A 20000-nucleotide genomic window follows, 5' to 3' on the forward strand; every position below is an offset into this window, starting at 1 on the left:
GGCGTCTCAGGGCACAGGTTCCATTCTAACGCCTGAGAGACACAACGCAGGGTTAATACAGTAACTAACACACACACACACACACACACACACACACACACACACACACACACACACACAGGTAGAGAGAGAGAGAGAGACACACACACACACACACAGGCGTCTCAGGGCAGAGGTTCCACTCCAACGCCTGGGAGACACAACGCAGGGTTAATACAGTAACTAACTAACTAACACACACACACACAGGTAGAGAGAGAGAGAGAGAGACACACACACACACACACGGGCGTCTCAGGGCACAGGTTCCATTCTAGAGCCTGGCAGACACAACGCAGGGTTAATACACTAACTAACTAACACACACACACAGGTAGAGAGAGACACACACACAGGCGTCTCAGGGCAGAGGTTCCACTCTAACGCCTGGGAGACACAACGCAGGGTTAATACAGTATCACACACACACACACAGACAGACAGACAGACACAGGGTTGATACAATACAACGCCTGGGAGACACAATGCAGGGTTAATACAGTAACTAACTAACTAACACACACACACACACACACGTAGAGAGAGACACACACACACACACACACACACACACACACACACACACACACACACACACACACACACATACAGGTAGAGAGAGACACACACACACACACACACACAGGGGGGGTTAATACAATACACACACACACACAGGGGGGTTAATACAGACACACACACAGGGGGGTTAATACAGACACACACACACACACACAGGGGGGTTAATACAGACACACACACACACACAGGGGGGTTAATACAGACACACACACAGGGGGGTTAATACACACACACACACACACAGGGGGGTTAATACACACACACACACACACACACACACACAGGGGGGTTAATACAGACACACACACACAGACACACACAGACACACACAGACACACACACACACACACACACACACACACACACACACACACACACACACACACACACACACACACACACACACACACACACACACACACACACACACACAGGGGGGTTAATACAATACATTACTACATGCTTATACACACACTCCTGCAAGACCACACTGAGGGGTTAACCCTCTGGACCCGGAGCCCGCAGTACTGCGTTCTATGGCGTTCTGTCGGTGATTTCGTTATGTTTTAATACATTATTTAACATTATTAAATCGCAGCAATGTGGTTTAAATATCACCGGAAAGCTGAGATTCTCCCCTTTCCGGGACATATTCTCGCGTGATTCTACGTGACTCACAGCCAGAGATATGTTGCTGAGAGGCGCGAAAATGTATCAACCCTTTCCCTTGCGCTACTGGCTGAGCCGCTTGTCAATCAACATTTTGCGAAAACGTCATCGGCCCTTTCCCTTGCGTGATTGGTAGAGCTGCTTGCTGTCATATTTTGTGAAAAACCATCCAATCAACTTAGTGTAATCACTAAGGACCTCCCACTAAGGTCAAACATACACAATCACTGAACAAAGGACTCCTATCATGCTCCTAATTTCGATTTCACTATGGCGCGGATGTTCGACAGCTGAGAGATTCAGAGGAAGACGCCAATTCCGACATTGAGGGCTTTGACGAAGAGGAATATGAAGGTGACATGGATCCATTTGAAGACGGGTAAGAGCATTTATTTGACAAAACGTCTGTTTTTGTAATGGAAGCTAAGTGTGAACATGTAAACTAGCTTGAATGTTGCGTCCGTGACGTGACCGATTTTTTTTTTGGAACTGACGTGACAGAGCTGTATACTCTTGTCGCCAGCCTTCTGTTGTTTGAAAACAAGTAATAGTTTGAAAACAAGTAAAAGTAAGCAATCTTCCCCGTGTGTCTCAATTTTGTTTGCTAGCTGTCTCGCATAAATGGACACCCGGGGTGTGTGTGTGTGTGTGTGTGTGTGTGTGTGTGTGTGTGTGTGTGTGTGTGTCAATATTTTGACACACACACACAGCGCTGTCTGTTGTGGGAGATGAAAAGCCGTCATTTAGTCTGGCTGAGGGGAGGAGACAGAAGTTACGAGAGAGAGAGAGAGAAACAAACAAACTGTAGTAGGCTATACAGCTGTTTATAAACGGGTATAATAATTTATTTTAGAAATTGCAAATGAAGCTCTGTGTGTAAATGTAAGATAGCTTGAATTTTGCATTCTTGACATTACAGGGACTGATTTCTCTATTGATAGCACTACTTTTGTTTACTTTTGTTTGAAAATAATAGTAATAGATGTGTATTCTGTGTAAAAGTATTTCCCTTTACAATTTACAAATAGTACAGAATGGAAATGTTTTTGCATCGACTTTTATTACACTGTTGTTTGCAAATACAAGTTGTGAAGTTTAAATATTTTTGTTATGAGATAATGAGACTGATTTCTGTGAATCTGTGGCAGCACCAGGTCCAGGAGAAGAGGAGAACCACCCGCAAAGAGGTCCCGTGTCCTAACTCCACCAGCACCCCCTACGCAGCAGCGGGCTTGGAAGACTGAGGAAGACCAGGACACCGCTCCTCCTGTCTCCAGGTTTCAACCTGCACGCACCCCTGGCCCACAGCTAGGCACGCACTTCTACACACCAATTGAGCTCTTCAAATTGTTTTTCACTGCACACACTGTACACACACTCTGTAGCAACACAAATAAACAGGCTGCCAAAAAAATTGCCATGGGTAAAAAGTTTAAATGGACTGATTTGACAGTTGAGGAGTTTTACAAGTACATTGGACTCCTCTTTTACATGGCCCTGGTTAGACTACACCACATTGCTGATTACTGGAGGCAGAACCACAGTTTAACCTGTCCATTTGCCGCAACAGTCATGAGTAGGGACAGATTTGGTGTCATCTCCTGGAACTTACACATAAGTGATCCAGATGAAGATGTAAACAATGATAGGAAGAAGGGAACGCCACAATTCGACAAACTCTTCAGGGTCAAACCTCTCCTCAATTTGATCAAAACCGCAGCAAATACCTATTTTCATCCATACAAAAACCTAGCCGTGGATGAAAGGATGGTTGCCTCAAAGGCTAAAACTGGAATTACTCAATACATGAAGGCCAAACCTACTAAGTGGGGTTTCAAATTGTTCGTTTTGGCGGACTCAAGCAATGGCTACACCATAGATTTTAACATTTACACAGGGAAAAGTGACATCCCCTCCGGACACGGCCTCTCTTACGATGCTGTAATGTCAGTTTTTGTTTTTGTAAACCACATTTAGTCCCGTTTTTATTAGTCAACAATAAAGCATTATATATTTGATTATAGTCTTCGTCACATGACCACCATTTACGTTGCGTCTCGTCTCGTTTCTGTCACGTGATAAATGTTCGTTGACGACGATATTGTCATACATTTCGTTGACAAAAACAACACTAGTATCAAGTCATTATTCAGTCTCATTTTGCTTAATTCCTCATATGTGGTCAAAGTAGAGTAAGAGACTATTTGTATTTTGGCAAATTTGATTTTAGTCATGTTTTTTGCACTTCCCAACTTTTTTTGGGAAAATGACAGTGCATTATAGAAGCTAATGCTTTGTAAATGGGGATAATGCTTTCGCTCAGCAGGATAGTCTTTTTGTTTTCATGCCTGTTCACTTTTCTTGGCTCATTTGTTGTCTGTCTATTCTCTTCCAGTTTTCCCTGGTGGAGACGAGACGGTGTGGATCAGGTCCTTCCTCTGGCAGCATCTGAAGTTCTCCTGCATCCACACTATTCATATTTTATTTTAGTATTAGCATGTTAACATTAGTCAATTATTGTATTCCTTCGCTAAGCTAATGTTTTGGAGAGGCAATTTCAAGAGCCAAAACAATTTGTCCTGGTGAATAAAGGTATTATTTCACATAAGTTTCCACATTTTTCAAAAATCTGACTTCAAATTGCAGCATTTGTGTCAAAATATTTTTGTTCACATTGGACTAGGGCAAAATTGAACCTTCCTAACTGAGAGCTGAGAGTGTTCTGAACATTTTAATATGAATCAGCTGGGTATTATGTTATTATGGTATTTTGTTTGGACAAAAAGATCATTTTAGTCATGTTTTTTGCTCTTCCCAACCTTTTTATGGAAAAATTCCAGTACATTTTAGAAGCTAATGTTCTGGAGAAGCAATTTCAAGAGCCAAAATAATTTAATCAGATGAATAAAGGTATTATTTCACACAAATTTTGAAATTTTTCAAAAATCGAACTTCAAATTTCAACATTTATGTCAAAATATTTTTTTTTTACATTGGACTAGGGCAAAATTGAACCTTCCTCACTGAGAGCTGAGAGTGTTCTGAACATTTTGATATGAATCACCTGGGTATTATGTTATCTACTTGCCCTCTAAAATGGTAATTTATAAAAGCATGTAAAATCGAGAAAATGCCCTTAGATCTCAACCAAAAAAACGTTTGGACAAAAAGATCATTTTAGTCATGTTTTTTGCTCTTCCCAACCTTTTTATGGAAAAATTCCAGTACATTTTAGAAGCTAATGTTCTGGAGAAGCAATTTCAAGAGCCAAAATAATTTAATCAGATGAATAAAGGTATTATTTCACACAAATTTCGAAATTTTTCAAAAATCGGACTTCAAATTTCAACATTTATGTCAAAATATTTTTTTTTTACATTGGACTAGGGCAAAATTGAACCTTCCTCACTGAGAGCTGAGAGTGTTCTGAACATTTTGATATGAATCACCTGGGTATTACGTTATCTACTTGCCCTCTAAAATGGTAATTTATAAAAGCATGTAAAATCGAGAACCAAAAAACCAAAAAACGTTTGGACAAAAAGATCATTTTAGTCATGTTTTTTGCTCTTCCCAACCTTTTTATGGAAACATTCTTGTACATTTTAGAAGCTAATGTTTTGGAGAAGCAATTTCAAGAGCCAAAATAACTCAATCAGATGAATAAAGGTATTATTTCACACAAATTTCGAAATTTTTCAAAAATCGGACTTCAAATTTCAACATTTATGTCAAAATATTTTTTTTTTACATTGGACTAGGGCAAAATTGAACCTTCCTAACTGAGAGCTGAGAGTGTTCTGAACATTTTAATATGAATCAGCTGGGTATTATGTTATCTACTTGCCCTCTAAAATGGTAATTTATAAAAGCATGTAAAATCGAGAAAATGCCCTCAGGGCTCAGAGGGTTAATACAATACACACACACACACACACACACAGGTTTTTTCTCTCTTGGTTGTCCATCGACTTTCGATGATGACGTCCAGCTTTGAGATGGTGATTTTCACATGATCCACATCTATAAGTGAGTTTTGCTGTGGCTATACAATCCAATCCTAGATCTACATGCCCTCTGACAAGTAGGACATGGAAATGCATCACTAGGTTAATACAGTACCACACACACAGTACCACACACACAGGTTAATACAGTACACCACACATACACACACACACACACAGGGGTTAATACAATACTACACACTCCTGCAAGACCACACTGAGGTTAATACAATACAATACACACACACACACACACACACACAGACACAGACCGACAGACATAAATCCCATTGAGACCGGAGACTCTTTTTCAAGGGGAGACCTGTTCCCATTCCCACGTAACCATTCACACACACATTCACACACACATTCACACACCGATAGCAGCAGCAGCTACCACGCAGGGTGCAAGCTAACTATCAGGAGACATTTAGGGTTCAGTGTCTCTTTGCCCAGGGACACTTGGACATGTGGCGGGGAGACGGGGGATCGAACCACCGAGCCTGTAACCCAGTGGACGACCGAAATACACACTTCACCACAGCCACACACACACACACACACACACACACACACACACACACACACACACACACACACACACACACACACACACAGAGAGAGACAGACACACACACTGGGACACTTGGACATGTGGCGGGGAGACGGGGGATCGAACCACCGACCCTGTAACCCAGTGGACGACCGCCCCTACACACTTCACCACAGACGCCCCACAAACATACAAAGGGCTGAACAACAGAGGTGGTTGTACTGTTAAACTCTAACAGCTGGTTTAAAGGTGCAGTGTGTAATATGACATCATCAAGAAAGTTCTACAAAGTTCTAGAATGCAACGCTCCCTGGCTAACCCCAACCCTTTAGAATAATAACAGAAGCTGCAGTGGCCTTCAAGGACAAGAACAATTCTAAATTTTAAACAATGCACCTGATGACATTCCAACTATGACACTTTCAAGATGGCGGCACTAGGCCTTGGTCCAAAATATGCAGAAATATGGACATATATGAGACCCTTTCTAAGGGGAAAAATAATAATTAAAAAAAAATGTCAGCTATTATGCACTAAATTAAATGTACTTATGGATATTATAATTACTTTCTACAAAGTCTGCTAGGAAATAAAACCTAAAATTCTACACACTGCAGGTTTAAGCAGTGGAGGAGATGTTTAGTTAGTCACACACACACACACACACACACACACACACACACACACACACACACACACACACACACACACACACACACACACACACACACACACACACACACACACACACACACACACACACACACACACACACACACACACACACACACACACACACACACACACACACACACACACACACTTGGTTTCTTACCTTCAGTATGTGCAATTCTGTTCGCTGGATGTCCCATGTGTCACAGGCTCCGTCTGTCACGTAGGCAAACTCAAAGATCTTAGGAGGATAGATCTCCTATAGAGGGAGAGAGGGAGAGAGAGAGAGAGGGGGAGGGAGAGTGAGGGGGAGGGAGAGAGGGAGAGGGGGGGAGAGGGAGAGAGAGAGAGGGAGGGAGGGAGGGAGGGGGAGAGAGAGAGAGGGAGGGGGAGAGGGAGAGAGAGAGAGAGAGAGAGAGAGGGAGGGAGGAAGAAAATCCCATTTAGACCGGAGACTCTTTTTCAAGGGAGACCTGTTCCCATTCACACAGGCTAACACAATGGATTAATGGTGTCATTCAAATCCTTAGCAATCGTATGATGAAATAAATAGGTAAAAGTATGTCCCGATAGTATGCCTACTGCATCCCAACTAGATTATTAGTATGCCTACTGCATCCTAACTAGATTATTTTTATGGTCAGCTGTATTATGTAGAATAGAAAAAAGAAAGAGTATGAGATTTAGAAGGCAGTGTGTGTGTGTGTGTGTGTGTGTGTATCTGTTAAGTGTGTGTGTATATATATGTAAAGTGTGTGTGTTTGTATGTATATGTTACGTATGTGTGTATGTTAAGTGTGTGTGTATATATATGTTAAGTGTGTGTGTGTGTGTGTGTATATATGTTAAGTGTGTGTGTGTATCTGTTAAGTGTGTGTGTGTGTGTGTGTATGTGTGTGTGTGTGTGTATATATATATATATAGGTTGTGTGTGTATGTATGTACTGTATATGTTAAGTGTGTGTGTGTATATAGGGTGTGTGTGTGTGTGTGTGTGCTGTGTGTTGATATAGAGGGTAAGGGGGGACCTACCTCTATCTTTGATGCGATGAACAGCGCCGTGATGCCGATGAGCTGAAGGTAATCTTTGTTTACGTTTTCCTGCGTCAACATGAAGCGGTCGAAGAAATCCTGAGCCAGGTAGGCCGTCTGTCTGTACAGGCTGTACACCTCACTCACCTGGGAACACACACACACACAATATAGGTCATTAAAACACACACACACATAATATAGGTCATTAAAACACACACACATAATATAGGTCATTAAAACACACACACATAATATAGGTAATTTTTTTTTGGTAAAATGTTTTAATTCTTTTATTTAAATGTTGTATTTTTATCCATGTTTTAAATTTGTTCCTTTTTTTTTGTGTGTATTTGTATTCTTTATTTGATTTTAACCCTGTGAAGCACCTTGAGTGGCCCTGTGCCTGAAATGTGCTTTATAAATAAAATTGCCTTGCCTACACACACACACACACACAGTATATTAAAAGGTGGCTATGAGGGGGATTTGTGTTCATTCAGAGCCTGCAGTTAGTTTACAAACCATATTTTAAATATAATATTCATCTGAGTCTCTGGAAACCTTCAAGTCCACTCTTAAAACTCACCTTTTTTCAAAGGCTTTTACGTTTTAATGAATTGTTTTGTGTCATTGCTGTAAGTGTTTTTTTAATGTGTGCTGTTGTATTTTAATTTATGTATTTTATGTAAAGCACTTTGGTGAATTTAGGTTCTTATAAGGTGCTATATAAATAAAAGTGACCTTGACCTTTCTTCGGGACTGTTTTTCATTCATAATTGGCTATAACTCGTGGGGCTTTATAACTCCGTTTCTTATACTTGCTTTTATTGTTTTTGTATATATTTGAATTTAAAAAATATGAAAAATAAAATGTAAAACTATTTTGTTTTTTTTCATCTTAAAACTCAACCTTACTTCATGTGTTTGTATAAATGTAATATATGTTCTGAACCCGTTTCATTCATAATTTTTTTATACCGCGGGCACTTCAGAACTCTGTTTCTTGTACATATTAATAAATAAAACTCTTATATTAAAAAAATTAATTAATTGTCCCATCTATGCCCCCCCCCCTTCACCTCTAGCAGCCAGTCCAGCAGAATGAATGTATGATTGGTTGTATGGTTATAACCCCTGGCCCTAGCAGCCAGTCCAGCAGAATGAATGTATGATTGGTTGTATGGTTATAACCCCTGGCCCTAGCAGCCAGTCCAGCAGAATGAATGTATGATTGGTTGTATGGTTATAACCCCTGGTCCAGCAGAATGAATGTATGATTGGTTGTATGGTTATAACCCCTGGTCCAGCAGAATGAATGTATGATTGGTTGTATGGTTATAACCCCTGGTCCAGCAGAATGAATGTATGATTGGTTGTATGGTTATAACCCCTGGTCCAGCAGAATGAATGTATGATTGGTTGTATGGTTATAACCCCTGGTCCAGCAGAATGAATGTATGATTGGTTGTATGGTTATAACCCCTGGTCCAGCAGAATGAATGTATGATTGGTTGTATGGTTATAACCCCTGGCCCTAGCAGCCAGTCCAGCAGAATGAATGTATGATTGGTTGTATGGTTATAACCCCTGGCCCTAGCAGCCAGTCCAGCAGAATGAATGTATGTTTGGTTGTATGGTTATAACCCCTGGTCCAGCAGAATGAATGTATGATTGGTTGTATGGTTATAACCCCTGGCCCTAGCAGCCAGTCCAGCAGAATGAATGTATGATTGGTTGTATGGTTATAACCCCTGGCCCTAGCAGCCAGTCCAGCAGAATGAATGTATGATTGGTTGTATGGTTATAACCCCTGGCCCTAGCAGAATGAATGTATGATTGGTTGTATGGTTATAACCCCTGGCCCTAGCAGAATGAATGTATGATTGGTTGTATGGTTATAACCCCTGGCCCTTTGTAACCGTTTATTGCACTGGCTTTCATTGTTTTTGTACATAATTGAATTGTCCAAAAATAAATAAATAAATAAATAAAAAAAATGTATTATTATTTTCTATAAATAAAAAAATAATAATAAAAAAATCTGAATTAAAGTCAAACATCCATCCATCAAACATATTTATAAATACAATTTAAAATAATAACAAATAGAAATTCTTGAAAAAAATAAATAAATAAATAAATTAAAAAAAATCGATCTCCTCTAGGGCTGGCCCGAATGCCATTTTTCAGGCTTCGAATATTCGTTGGTTTTTCTGAGCAAATATTCGAATATTCGTTCCAGAAAAACACACCATCAAAAACAACATTAAAAAAAATTTAATAAAAAAATAAAAATAAAAAAATTTAATAATACCTATATACTCCCTGGAACCGATTTTGACAGTATCTGCATATTTTGTTGAAGATTTACGCGCTCGGAGGTGAAGTAATGGATGCGCTATGACACTTAGTGATGTAATATCCTCCTAAATGAGCAATACTACTACTACTACAATATTACTAACTTTTATATCCAAATATAAAATTATTTGATGACATTATATTGCAGTACTAGCTTCTTGCAAAAAAAAAATGTTGAAATAAATAATATATATATAAAAAAATAAAAAATAAATAACTAACTATTCTAATTTTCCGAACGAGTATTCAAATAATTCGGGCCAGCCCTAATCTCAGCAAACCTATTCCTCCACCCCCTACCCCCCTCACCTCTAGCAGCCAGTCCAGGAGGATGGCTCTCATCTTGGGCTGCAGTTTGGGATGTCTCTGCAGGTAGCTTTTATCATGGACGTACTTCAGCTCTTTGTTCAGCATTTTGATCCACACGTCGTCTGCGCTCGCCCAACTGGAAACACACACACACACACACACACACACACACACACACACACACACACACACACACACACACACACACACACACACACACACACACACACACACACACACACACACACACACACACACACACACACACACACACACACACACACACACACACACACACACACACACACACACACACACACACACACACACACACACACACACACACACACACACACACACACACACACACACACACACACACACACACACACACACACACACAGGGATTTATTAGACATTTTTTGCGGACATTTTCCCACCAAAAAATAACTTCCGACACCAATATTATAGGGCTGCAACTAACAATTATTTTGATAATCGATTAATCTGTTGATTATTTTCTTGATTATTAAATCGGTTAGTGTTTTGGTCCGTAAAATGTCAGAAAATGGTGAAAAATGTTGATAAATTTTCCAAAGCCCATGTTGACGTCCTCAAATGTATTGTTGTGTCCAAAACACACACACATATTTCAGTTTACTGTCATAATAGGATTAAAGAAACAAGAAAATATTCACATTTGAGAAGCTGAAATCAGAGAATTTGGACAGTTTTTATTAAAAAAATTACTCAAAACGATTATCAAAATAGTTGGCGATTATTTTAATAATCGATTAATCATTGCAGCTCTACAATATTGTAGCTAATAAAAATATATATAATTAAAAGAAAAAATTACACTAAATTCGCACTTCAGGTAAAGGCATGTGGCTGCTCTGTATTGCGCTTACTTATGTCTACAAAAAATTATTTTAATTATTTATTTATTTTAACAAACGCGCCCCTACGTAGCTAGCAACATGCCCGTTTACAGAGCCTAGGCTGGGTATTAACACTAGAATGTTTCTCTGCAGCACACACAGTACAGACAGGTAGCGGATCATGAGGAGATATTCACTGATTTTGACTATAAGTGTTCTCCAGAATCACTGACTGCCCCTTTAACTTATAGGATTTTTTTTTAAATACATATTTTAGACTAAGTTTACAGGAGGCTTCAAGTAGTAAGAAATAAACTGACAGACAGACACACTCACTCACACACTCACTCACACACACACACACACAAACAGGCACTCTCTGTCACACACAGACAGACAGACACAAACACACAGACAGACACACACACAGAGACAGACACACACACACAGGCACTCTGTCACACACACACAGACAGGCACTCTCTGTCACACACACAGACAGGCACTCTCTGTCACACACACACACAGACAGACACACACACACACACACACACACAGACACACAGACAGACAGACACAAACACATAGACAGACAGACACACACACACACACAAACAGACAGACAGACAGACACACACAAACAGACAGACAGACACACAACACACAGACAGACACACACAGACAGACAGACAGACACACAAACACACAGAGAGACAGACACACAAACACACACAGGCACTCTGTCACACACACAGAGACAGACACACACAGAGAGAGAGAGACAGACAAACGCACACACACACACACACACCAACAGAGAGACACACACACAAACACAGACACACACCTTAGCTGAGGGATGGGTGAGGCCTTGATGAAGAGGTTTTTGAAGCGGTACTGTTTGAAGGTGGAGGGGTCGGCGAGCTCCAGCTCTTTGTGAGGAGTTTCTATCAGGACACACGGGCTGGCCCCCTCTTCTGCCCAACACGTCTGGAACACACACACACACACACACGGTAGAGTTAGGACTGGAGGTAGATATATATATACACACACACACACACACACACACACACACACACACACACACACACGGTAGAGTTAGGACTGGGGGTAGATATATATATATACACACACACACACATACATACACACACACACACACACACACACACTAGAGTCAGGACTGGGGGTAGATACACACACACACAGTCAAGAGTGGTGAGGCAATGGGGATGAGGGGGGGGGGTCCAATTTTGTATCCCAATTAAAAAAAAAAAAAGGTGTGTATAATGTGTATCTATGTGATTTTGAGTAACTTGTTCTCTCACACACACAGTCAAGAGTGGTGAGGTAATGGGGATGAGGGGGGGATCCAATTTTGTATCCCAATTAAAAAAAAAAAAAAAGTGTGTATAATGTGTATCTATGTGATTTTGAGTAACTTGTTCACACACACACACACACACACACACACACACACACACACACACACACACACACACACACACACACACACACACACACACACACACACACACACACCTAAAAAGACCTTGAAAGACACTTCATTTAAGACCCTGCAGATACCCTGTAATACAAATGCTCCTTGCTGCTAAGACATTAGCATCCCACTCTAGCTTAATGGCGACACCTAGTGGTGAAAATAAGCTACTGCACCCACCACAGAGGGAGGAAAAAAAATAATAAATCCTGAGTCATTTCAACCATCAGTTCCTTCATAGCGACTAGTGACTTCTCCTAATCGAGATAGATCCAGTATAATAAGCTTGTGGTGCAGTGTTTAGTATATAATACAATATGGGTCAAATAAAACAGGGTTAAAAATAAATTAAACTTGGAGAAATGTCAAACTTAGTATATCTGAACTAGGGATCTCACAAAATGGATGCCGTTGGTCTGGGAAGATGTTTGTCTAGTTCTCTTCCATAACATGTCTTCTTTCATACTAGTATAAATCAAAAGGTCCAACATGTACATTCAGGTGTTTATTTGACTAAACCTTGTCTGTTTGCGTCTGTATATTTCTCCTATACGACCATCTTTAACGGACATTATCTCAACAATAGTTTTTTTTAATCAATGCTCTGAACCAAAAATCTACAACTTCTACAGCACTTACATCAACTAAACTTTCCATAATCATTCTCAGCACTATTCTGAAGGTTATTACAGAAGGATTTGTTCATATGTTGTTCACTGTCTGATTTATGAGACATTTTGTTCTTAAAAACCTGCTTTCATGATGACATATATACACATGTTAAAAATGTTACTCTATTCACCTGCAGTGTACACAGATAAACTATAGTTTTTGAAACAGGGCTGGGCACAGGGAGGGGAACTGATAATAAACTAGTAACACACTAACACACACACACTCTTATCTGCTGACACACACACACACTCACACTCACACACACACTCACACTGACCTGTATTTCATAACTCTGTTTTTTGGCGGCAGGTTGGAGTTTTTTCTTGGAAGGCTGCAGAAGAAAAATATGAATAAAAATTGTGAGTTAGTTTTTCAGCCAAAACAACAGAATAATTTAAAAAACACAATTATGACCCAAAATAACTTTTATAATGTGATATGTTGTGTGTTCACTAGATTGTATGAAGAATTTAACACAAGAAATGACAGCGAGGGACATCAGAGTTCAATTTAAGACGTTATGAATGACACAGCACGGACTTCACACACACACGTAGAGAGAGAGAGAGAGAGAGACAGACACACAGGTAGAGAGAGAGACACACACACACATGTAGAGAGAGAGAGAGAGAGAGACACACACACACACACACACGTAGAGAGAGAGACACACACACGTAGAGAGAGACACACACACGTAGAGAGACAGACACACACACACACACACGTAGAAAGAGACACACACATAGAGAGAGACACACACACACATAGAGAGAGAGAGAGAGAGACACACACACACACATAGAGACAGACACACACACACATAGAGAGACACACACACACACACACACACACACACACACCTCAGACTTCCTCTTCTTCAGTGGTATTCTGGCGGCGGGTTCCGGTGTGTTGGAGTCTCTGGCTTGCAAAGTGGTGCGACCGCTGAGAAGGAAAAATCAAAAAAACTTTAGAATCAACGGAGGAGACAGAAAACATTATAACTATAACTTGAGACTATAATAGCTATTGACCATATCAAAACTAGAATATCAGCATACTATAAATTACTATAACTTGAGAGGGGGCGCCCTTAGCTCAGTTGGTAGGGCGCCCCCCCCGCCCCCCCATGGGCCTCGGCCAGCAGCGGACCCGGGTTCGATTCCAGCTAGTATTTTGTCTAGGATAGATCATTTTGCCATTGTATATATGCATGCTCCTGCCTCCACCTTCAAAACTATCCTCTATCTATCTATCTATCTATCTATCTATCTATCTATCTATCTATCTATCTATCTATCCTTAATAGTGCTAGTAATTACACCCCCATAACTAAACTATAGTTCTCAGTGAAGTCGCGTTTGAGAATAAATAAAATTATATGTATTTTTCTTTCAGATCTTACCTTCGTCTGGACATTGTGTCTGAAATGTTTGGTTCCACTGCAAAGACAGAAACACAGGGAATATGTTAGAGGTTGGATTAATAAGACATTTAAACACTAAATCACACGAACACAAGACTTAAAAAGGTGCAGTGTGTAATATGACATCATCAAGAAAGTTCTAGAATGCAACGCTCCCTGGGTAACCCCACCTCTTATGAATAATAACAGAAGCTACAGTGGCCTTCAAGGACAAGAACAATTCTAAATTTTAAACAATGCACCTGATGACATTCCAACTATGACACTTTCAAGATGGCGGCACTAGGCCTTGGTCCATGGTATGGAGAAATACAGAGATATAAGAGACCCTTTCTAAAAAAAAATAAAAAAATAAAATCTAAAAAAAAAAAAATTCAGCTATTATACACTAAATTAAACGCATTTATGGATATTATCATTATTTTCTACCTAGTCTGCTATGAAAAAATTCCCAAAAAATTCTACACACTGCAGGTTTAAGGGCTGCATTGGGATGATATAAATAAACGTAGAACTATTCCATGACCTATTCTTGAGGCATGTTTGTGTGTGTGTGTGTGTGTGTGTGCTCAAAAACAATCAAATGTTCAAACATTTTAGAAGTAGCACTTTTATAATACCATGTATATGTTAAATTAATAAGCAATTTTAACGTTAAATCAGATGTGCACAGATTTAAGGATTAAGTTAAGAGTATACAGATACACTTAGAACTATTCCATGACCAATTCTTGAAGCCATGGTAGAGTGTGTGTGTGTGTGTGCCCCAAAAAAATCTAATATTCTAACATTTTAGAAGTAGCACTTGTATATAACATGTACATAGGTCTGTTATAAGCCATAACTAAGTGAAAAACGTTAAATAATGCGTAAAGCAAGAGTCCCAATATGCAATACAACATCCCCACGTTTCAAAAGAGGGCTAAGAATGAATCATGAATAAGATGCATGTTAGCTAGTGGCCATCGATATTAAACCATGACAAAATTAGCGTCAAAAATCCACAGTGGTCGACTTGAAAACAGCTATAGCGCCAAATGTGAAGCCTGTGAACGCCTTAACGTGACAATAAGATGGTTAAATGGGTATAAATGAGTTTTTAAGGCAAACTAGCCAGACGAGCAAGTTGTGTGACTGTGAGCTAGTGTGGTATCAGCAGCCTAGAGAAAAAAAAGGGAAGGGGGGGTCTGTCTTGATCCCTCGGTTTCAAACAAAAAAAGCTCAAAAATAACGAAATTTAACACGTTTTTCGCACCGTCATCACACAGACACACACCTTTGGACAACACTGGGCTAGTTTTAATGTGTATAAAAGCGATATAACCGACTTTATTTAAGAATTGAAACTCAAAGACGCGCCAATTTCATCTAGCGCCAAAGCGGGAGGATTTTTTCCCCCGAAACTAAGCCGAGGTCAGTGGGGGGAAATCGGTATAAAAGACCGCCAAATACACATTATGCCGTCTTTAAACTGCTCTTAGCTTATACATTAAACCCCCGGGCATCACATATCCAAAGATGAGCCACGTAGGAGTGCATTTAGTGGGATAAAATCAACACAATCGCGCGGTTAAAAGTTGAGGGTAGCTACAATAATTAGCCACAACTTAGCAGCAAGTAGGTCAACAATACCCTGCTAACTAGCTTACCCCGATATGCAAATAACTCGCCGTCTAGAAGCTATTGCATACAAACATCTCAACATGTTATTATAATAAAGCAATCAGGCGACAGGAGAATATAAAACACTTAAATACGAGACTTTTGAAACAGATGCCTCGCTGTGTGTGTGTGTGTGTGTGTGTGCAGATTATTAACCCCTCTTAAAAACACAATAAATATCACTAAACCCGCATTCAGGACCAAAATACCACATTAAAACGAGCTAAAGCAGATGCCAGTAGTTACAGAAAGCAAGTATTCTGAAGAGAAATACACGTTTTAAGCCAATATAAGGCTGCTCGAGTACAGTTAAGTAGTTTGAACGTCAAACTAGTCGGGTAGAACTGGTTATTTAAGGTTAAAACACACGATGCATACACACAGTGGACCTAGAGACGGTATTAATACGCTAAAAAAGTACAAAAAATTGTCAGAAAAGAGCTCTGTGTCTGTGTGCGCTTACCTCTGCCTGAGTCAGTGAATGAATGCATCAGCTGTCGCGCCGGCGCCAATCTTTATATATATGATGTTAGCTGCCTACTGCGCATGCGCCTTCCCGGTTAACAGATACCCGCTAAATGTTCAAATTACAACCGAGATTTGTACTCGCGAACATCACAAAACGGGCTAGCAGCGTCTGTTTCACTCCTCTCTTGGATTTAACGGCTGAAACGAAGCACTATATTGCGATTTAACGTGTTTTTAACCGAGTTTAAAATTAGCCTACATTCATTTCTAACGGACACCGAATCTCAGGACGGTTTTTAACGTTTTTAACAGCTTTCCGTTTTTTCCGGTTGAAGTTTAACGGCTCCGTACACCTATTTGGGTCGTTTCGCGTCTTTGAAACGAGACATTAACCGTGTTTAGAGGAGTTATTTACCGATTTTTACGCGGTTCCTTACAAGCTTCCGCGTTCGCGTCACAGCCTGTGGGAGGGGCCTCAGTGACGTCGGACCAATCAGCGAGCGAGCAGCTGCCGCCGCGTGTTTCCGCCGCAGAATGTAAACAGAAGGAGCACGTGGGGCTGCTGTCAAAGAAACTGCTGCTGACACATGGGGCTTTCTGTGTGTGTGTCTGTCTGTCTGTCTGTCTATCTATCTATCTATCTATCTATCTATCTATCTATCTATCTATCTATCTATCTATCTATCTATCTATCTATCTATCTGTCCGTCTGTCCGTCCGTCCATCCATCCATCTGTCTATTCATCTATCTATCTATCTGACACATTATTTTATTTAGCCTATTGGATCTTATTTTGCTTTTGACTTTGTTCAGCACTTTGTCATCTCACATTTTAAAAAAACACATTTTCTACACTTTCTCATGGGTTTAAAGGTGCAGTGTGTAATATGACATCATCAAGAAAGTTCTACAAAGTTCTAGAATGCAACGCTCCCTGGGTAACCCCAACCCTTTAGAATAATAACAGAAGCTACAGTGGCCTTCAAGGACAAGAACAATTCTAAATTTTAAACAATGCACCTGATGACATTCCAACTATGACACTTTTAAGATGGCGGTGACAAGGCCTTGGTCCAAAATATGCAGAAATATGGACATATATGAGACCCTTTCTAAGGAAAAAAAAATTATTAAAAATATTTTTTTCAGCTATTATGCACTAAATTAAATGTACTTATGGATATTATAATTACTTTCTACAAAATCTGCTAGGAAATAAAACCCAAAATTCTACACACTGCAGCTTTAAATGCTCTAATAACCGTCTCGTATTGAAAACCAAAGACATAACACGGACACGAGAGCTGCGTATGAAAACATTTATTATTGGCTAATACACGGATCACATGTGTTGTTAACTATTACAGTTGCAAAACAGATGACCCCACTTTTTTTTTTAATTAAACATTTTTTCTTTTTTTTTTTTAATCAGAATTGATCTGTCATACACACCAAATAAAACACATACAAAGTTATGTCGATAAATAAAAACTTAAAGGGGCACTGTGTAATATGACATCATCAAGAAAGTTCTAGAATGCAACGCTCCCTGGGTAACCCCTCCCCTTTAGAATAATAACAGAAGCTACAGTGGCCTTCAAGGACAAGAACAATTCTAAATTTTAAACAATGCACCTGAGGACATTCCAAAAACATGGATGCCTCCATAAGACCTGCCTGCTCAATGTACAAAATGTAATATTAATATTTGTAGTTCTTCGCTCAGGGGGATCATTCAGATTATTGGCAGAGGTGATTTTACACCAATGAGGACATATTTATGAATGAGGATATTGATTTTAGCTAATACATTACTTAAAATGTTACACAGTGTCCCTTTAAACAAACTTTCTAAAAAAATTCCTACACCTTTTTTTTCCTTTTTTTTTGGCAAAGTGCTTTATTATTATTCCAGTAAACTAGACAGAAAAAAAACTAACAACTCGGTGAAGAAAATTAAAAATAAAATAATAATAATAATAATAACATAAAAATGCCAACAAAATATTCTTCACACATGTTTTTCTTCTTTAAAACCCAAACGAGAGAAAGAGATTTTTGCTACATCATTCTGACTGGTTTGTTGAAGTCTTTATATAAAAAGCTACAGCGAGCGTGCCAGCTTCGTATCCGAGTGGTGCATAGTTGGTTTGCTGAAGTCCATTTGTGTGTGTGTGTGTGTGTGAGTGTGTGTGTCTGTGTGTCTGTGTGAGTGTGTGTGTGTGTGTGTTTTTATTTTTCTATTACATCCACTAAAAAAAAAAAAAAAAAAAATTGGTAAGTTCAAGTTCTTCATTGATGCATTGTCATTACATAATCCACCCTGGAAGGCAAGGAGAGAGGGAGGGAGGGAGGGAGAGAGAGAGGGAGGGAGGGAGGGAGAGAGGGAGGGAGGAAGAGAGGGAGGGAGGGAGGGAGAGAGGGAGGGAGAGAGGGAGGGAGGGAGGAAGGAAGGGAGGGAGGGAGGGAGAGAGGGAGGGAGGGAGGAAGGCACGCGATATGATCCACAACATGTTTCAAGGCATTTGAACAGAGAAAAAAAACATTACAAACAACTTTACAAATCCCTGTTAGTTAGTTTGATGATGGAGAGATACACTGAGAACAGAAAAGAAAAAAAAGTCAATATATATATATATATTTTTTAAAGGTTTCTGACAGCAGGAAAAGAGATACAGGTTGCGTTCCGAATCGCATACTCTTTCTTTTTTCTATTCTACATACTACATCCGACGATAAAAATAATCTAGTTAGGATGCAGTAGGCATACTATTGGGACATACTTTTACTCTCTTATTTCATCATAACATGGCGCCTTGATCTTGCTTCTTGTCGCATCCCCGTTTGTTTTCATATGGAGGCTTCGTCGATGTGACGTCACTTCACGTGCGCACTGGATTGTGGGTCAGAATCGCCCAAATAGGATGCAGTTTTCAACACTAACAATCTTGGCCGGAGGAAGTAGGACATCCAGGTACTTCTAACCATCCTAAATCTGGCCACAAGAATCGGGACATCCTAAATCTTTTTTCTACCAAACTATATAGTAGAAAGTATGCGATTCGGAACGCAACCTTCGATAGACCATCACTGTGTGTCTCTGCTAATCCCGTCTGTCTTTAAGATCGCCCTTTAAAAAAAATAATCTAAAACTTA

The 20000-nt window shown here is 39.7% G+C and overlaps 1 protein-coding gene across 1 annotated transcript in view; it reads right to left on the reverse strand.

Moving 5' to 3' along the window:
• ccne2 (cyclin E2) overlaps window positions 1–14706 on the reverse strand; it is a gene marked incomplete at both ends in the record, with an annotated part of 21108 nt that extends 6402 nt beyond the window's left edge. The window contains 8 exons of the mRNA XM_080053355.1: window positions 1–32; window positions 6686–6781; window positions 7555–7701; window positions 10228–10363; window positions 11956–12098; window positions 13565–13618; window positions 14151–14232; window positions 14693–14706. The exon at window positions 1–32 is cut by the window's left edge and continues 103 nt beyond it. Of these exons, the coding sequence (XP_079909481.1) occupies window positions 1–32; window positions 6686–6781; window positions 7555–7701; window positions 10228–10363; window positions 11956–12098; window positions 13565–13618; window positions 14151–14232; window positions 14693–14706 (704 nt within the window). The remainder of the gene's footprint in view (window positions 33–6685; window positions 6782–7554; window positions 7702–10227; window positions 10364–11955; window positions 12099–13564; window positions 13619–14150; window positions 14233–14692) is intronic.
• Window positions 14707–20000: the final 5294 nt, after the last annotated feature.

The sequence above is a fragment of the Ammodytes marinus genome (genome assembly GCF_949987685.1).
Source record: "Ammodytes marinus genome assembly, chromosome: 25".
Lineage (NCBI taxonomy): Eukaryota > Metazoa > Chordata > Actinopteri > Uranoscopiformes > Ammodytidae > Ammodytes > Ammodytes marinus.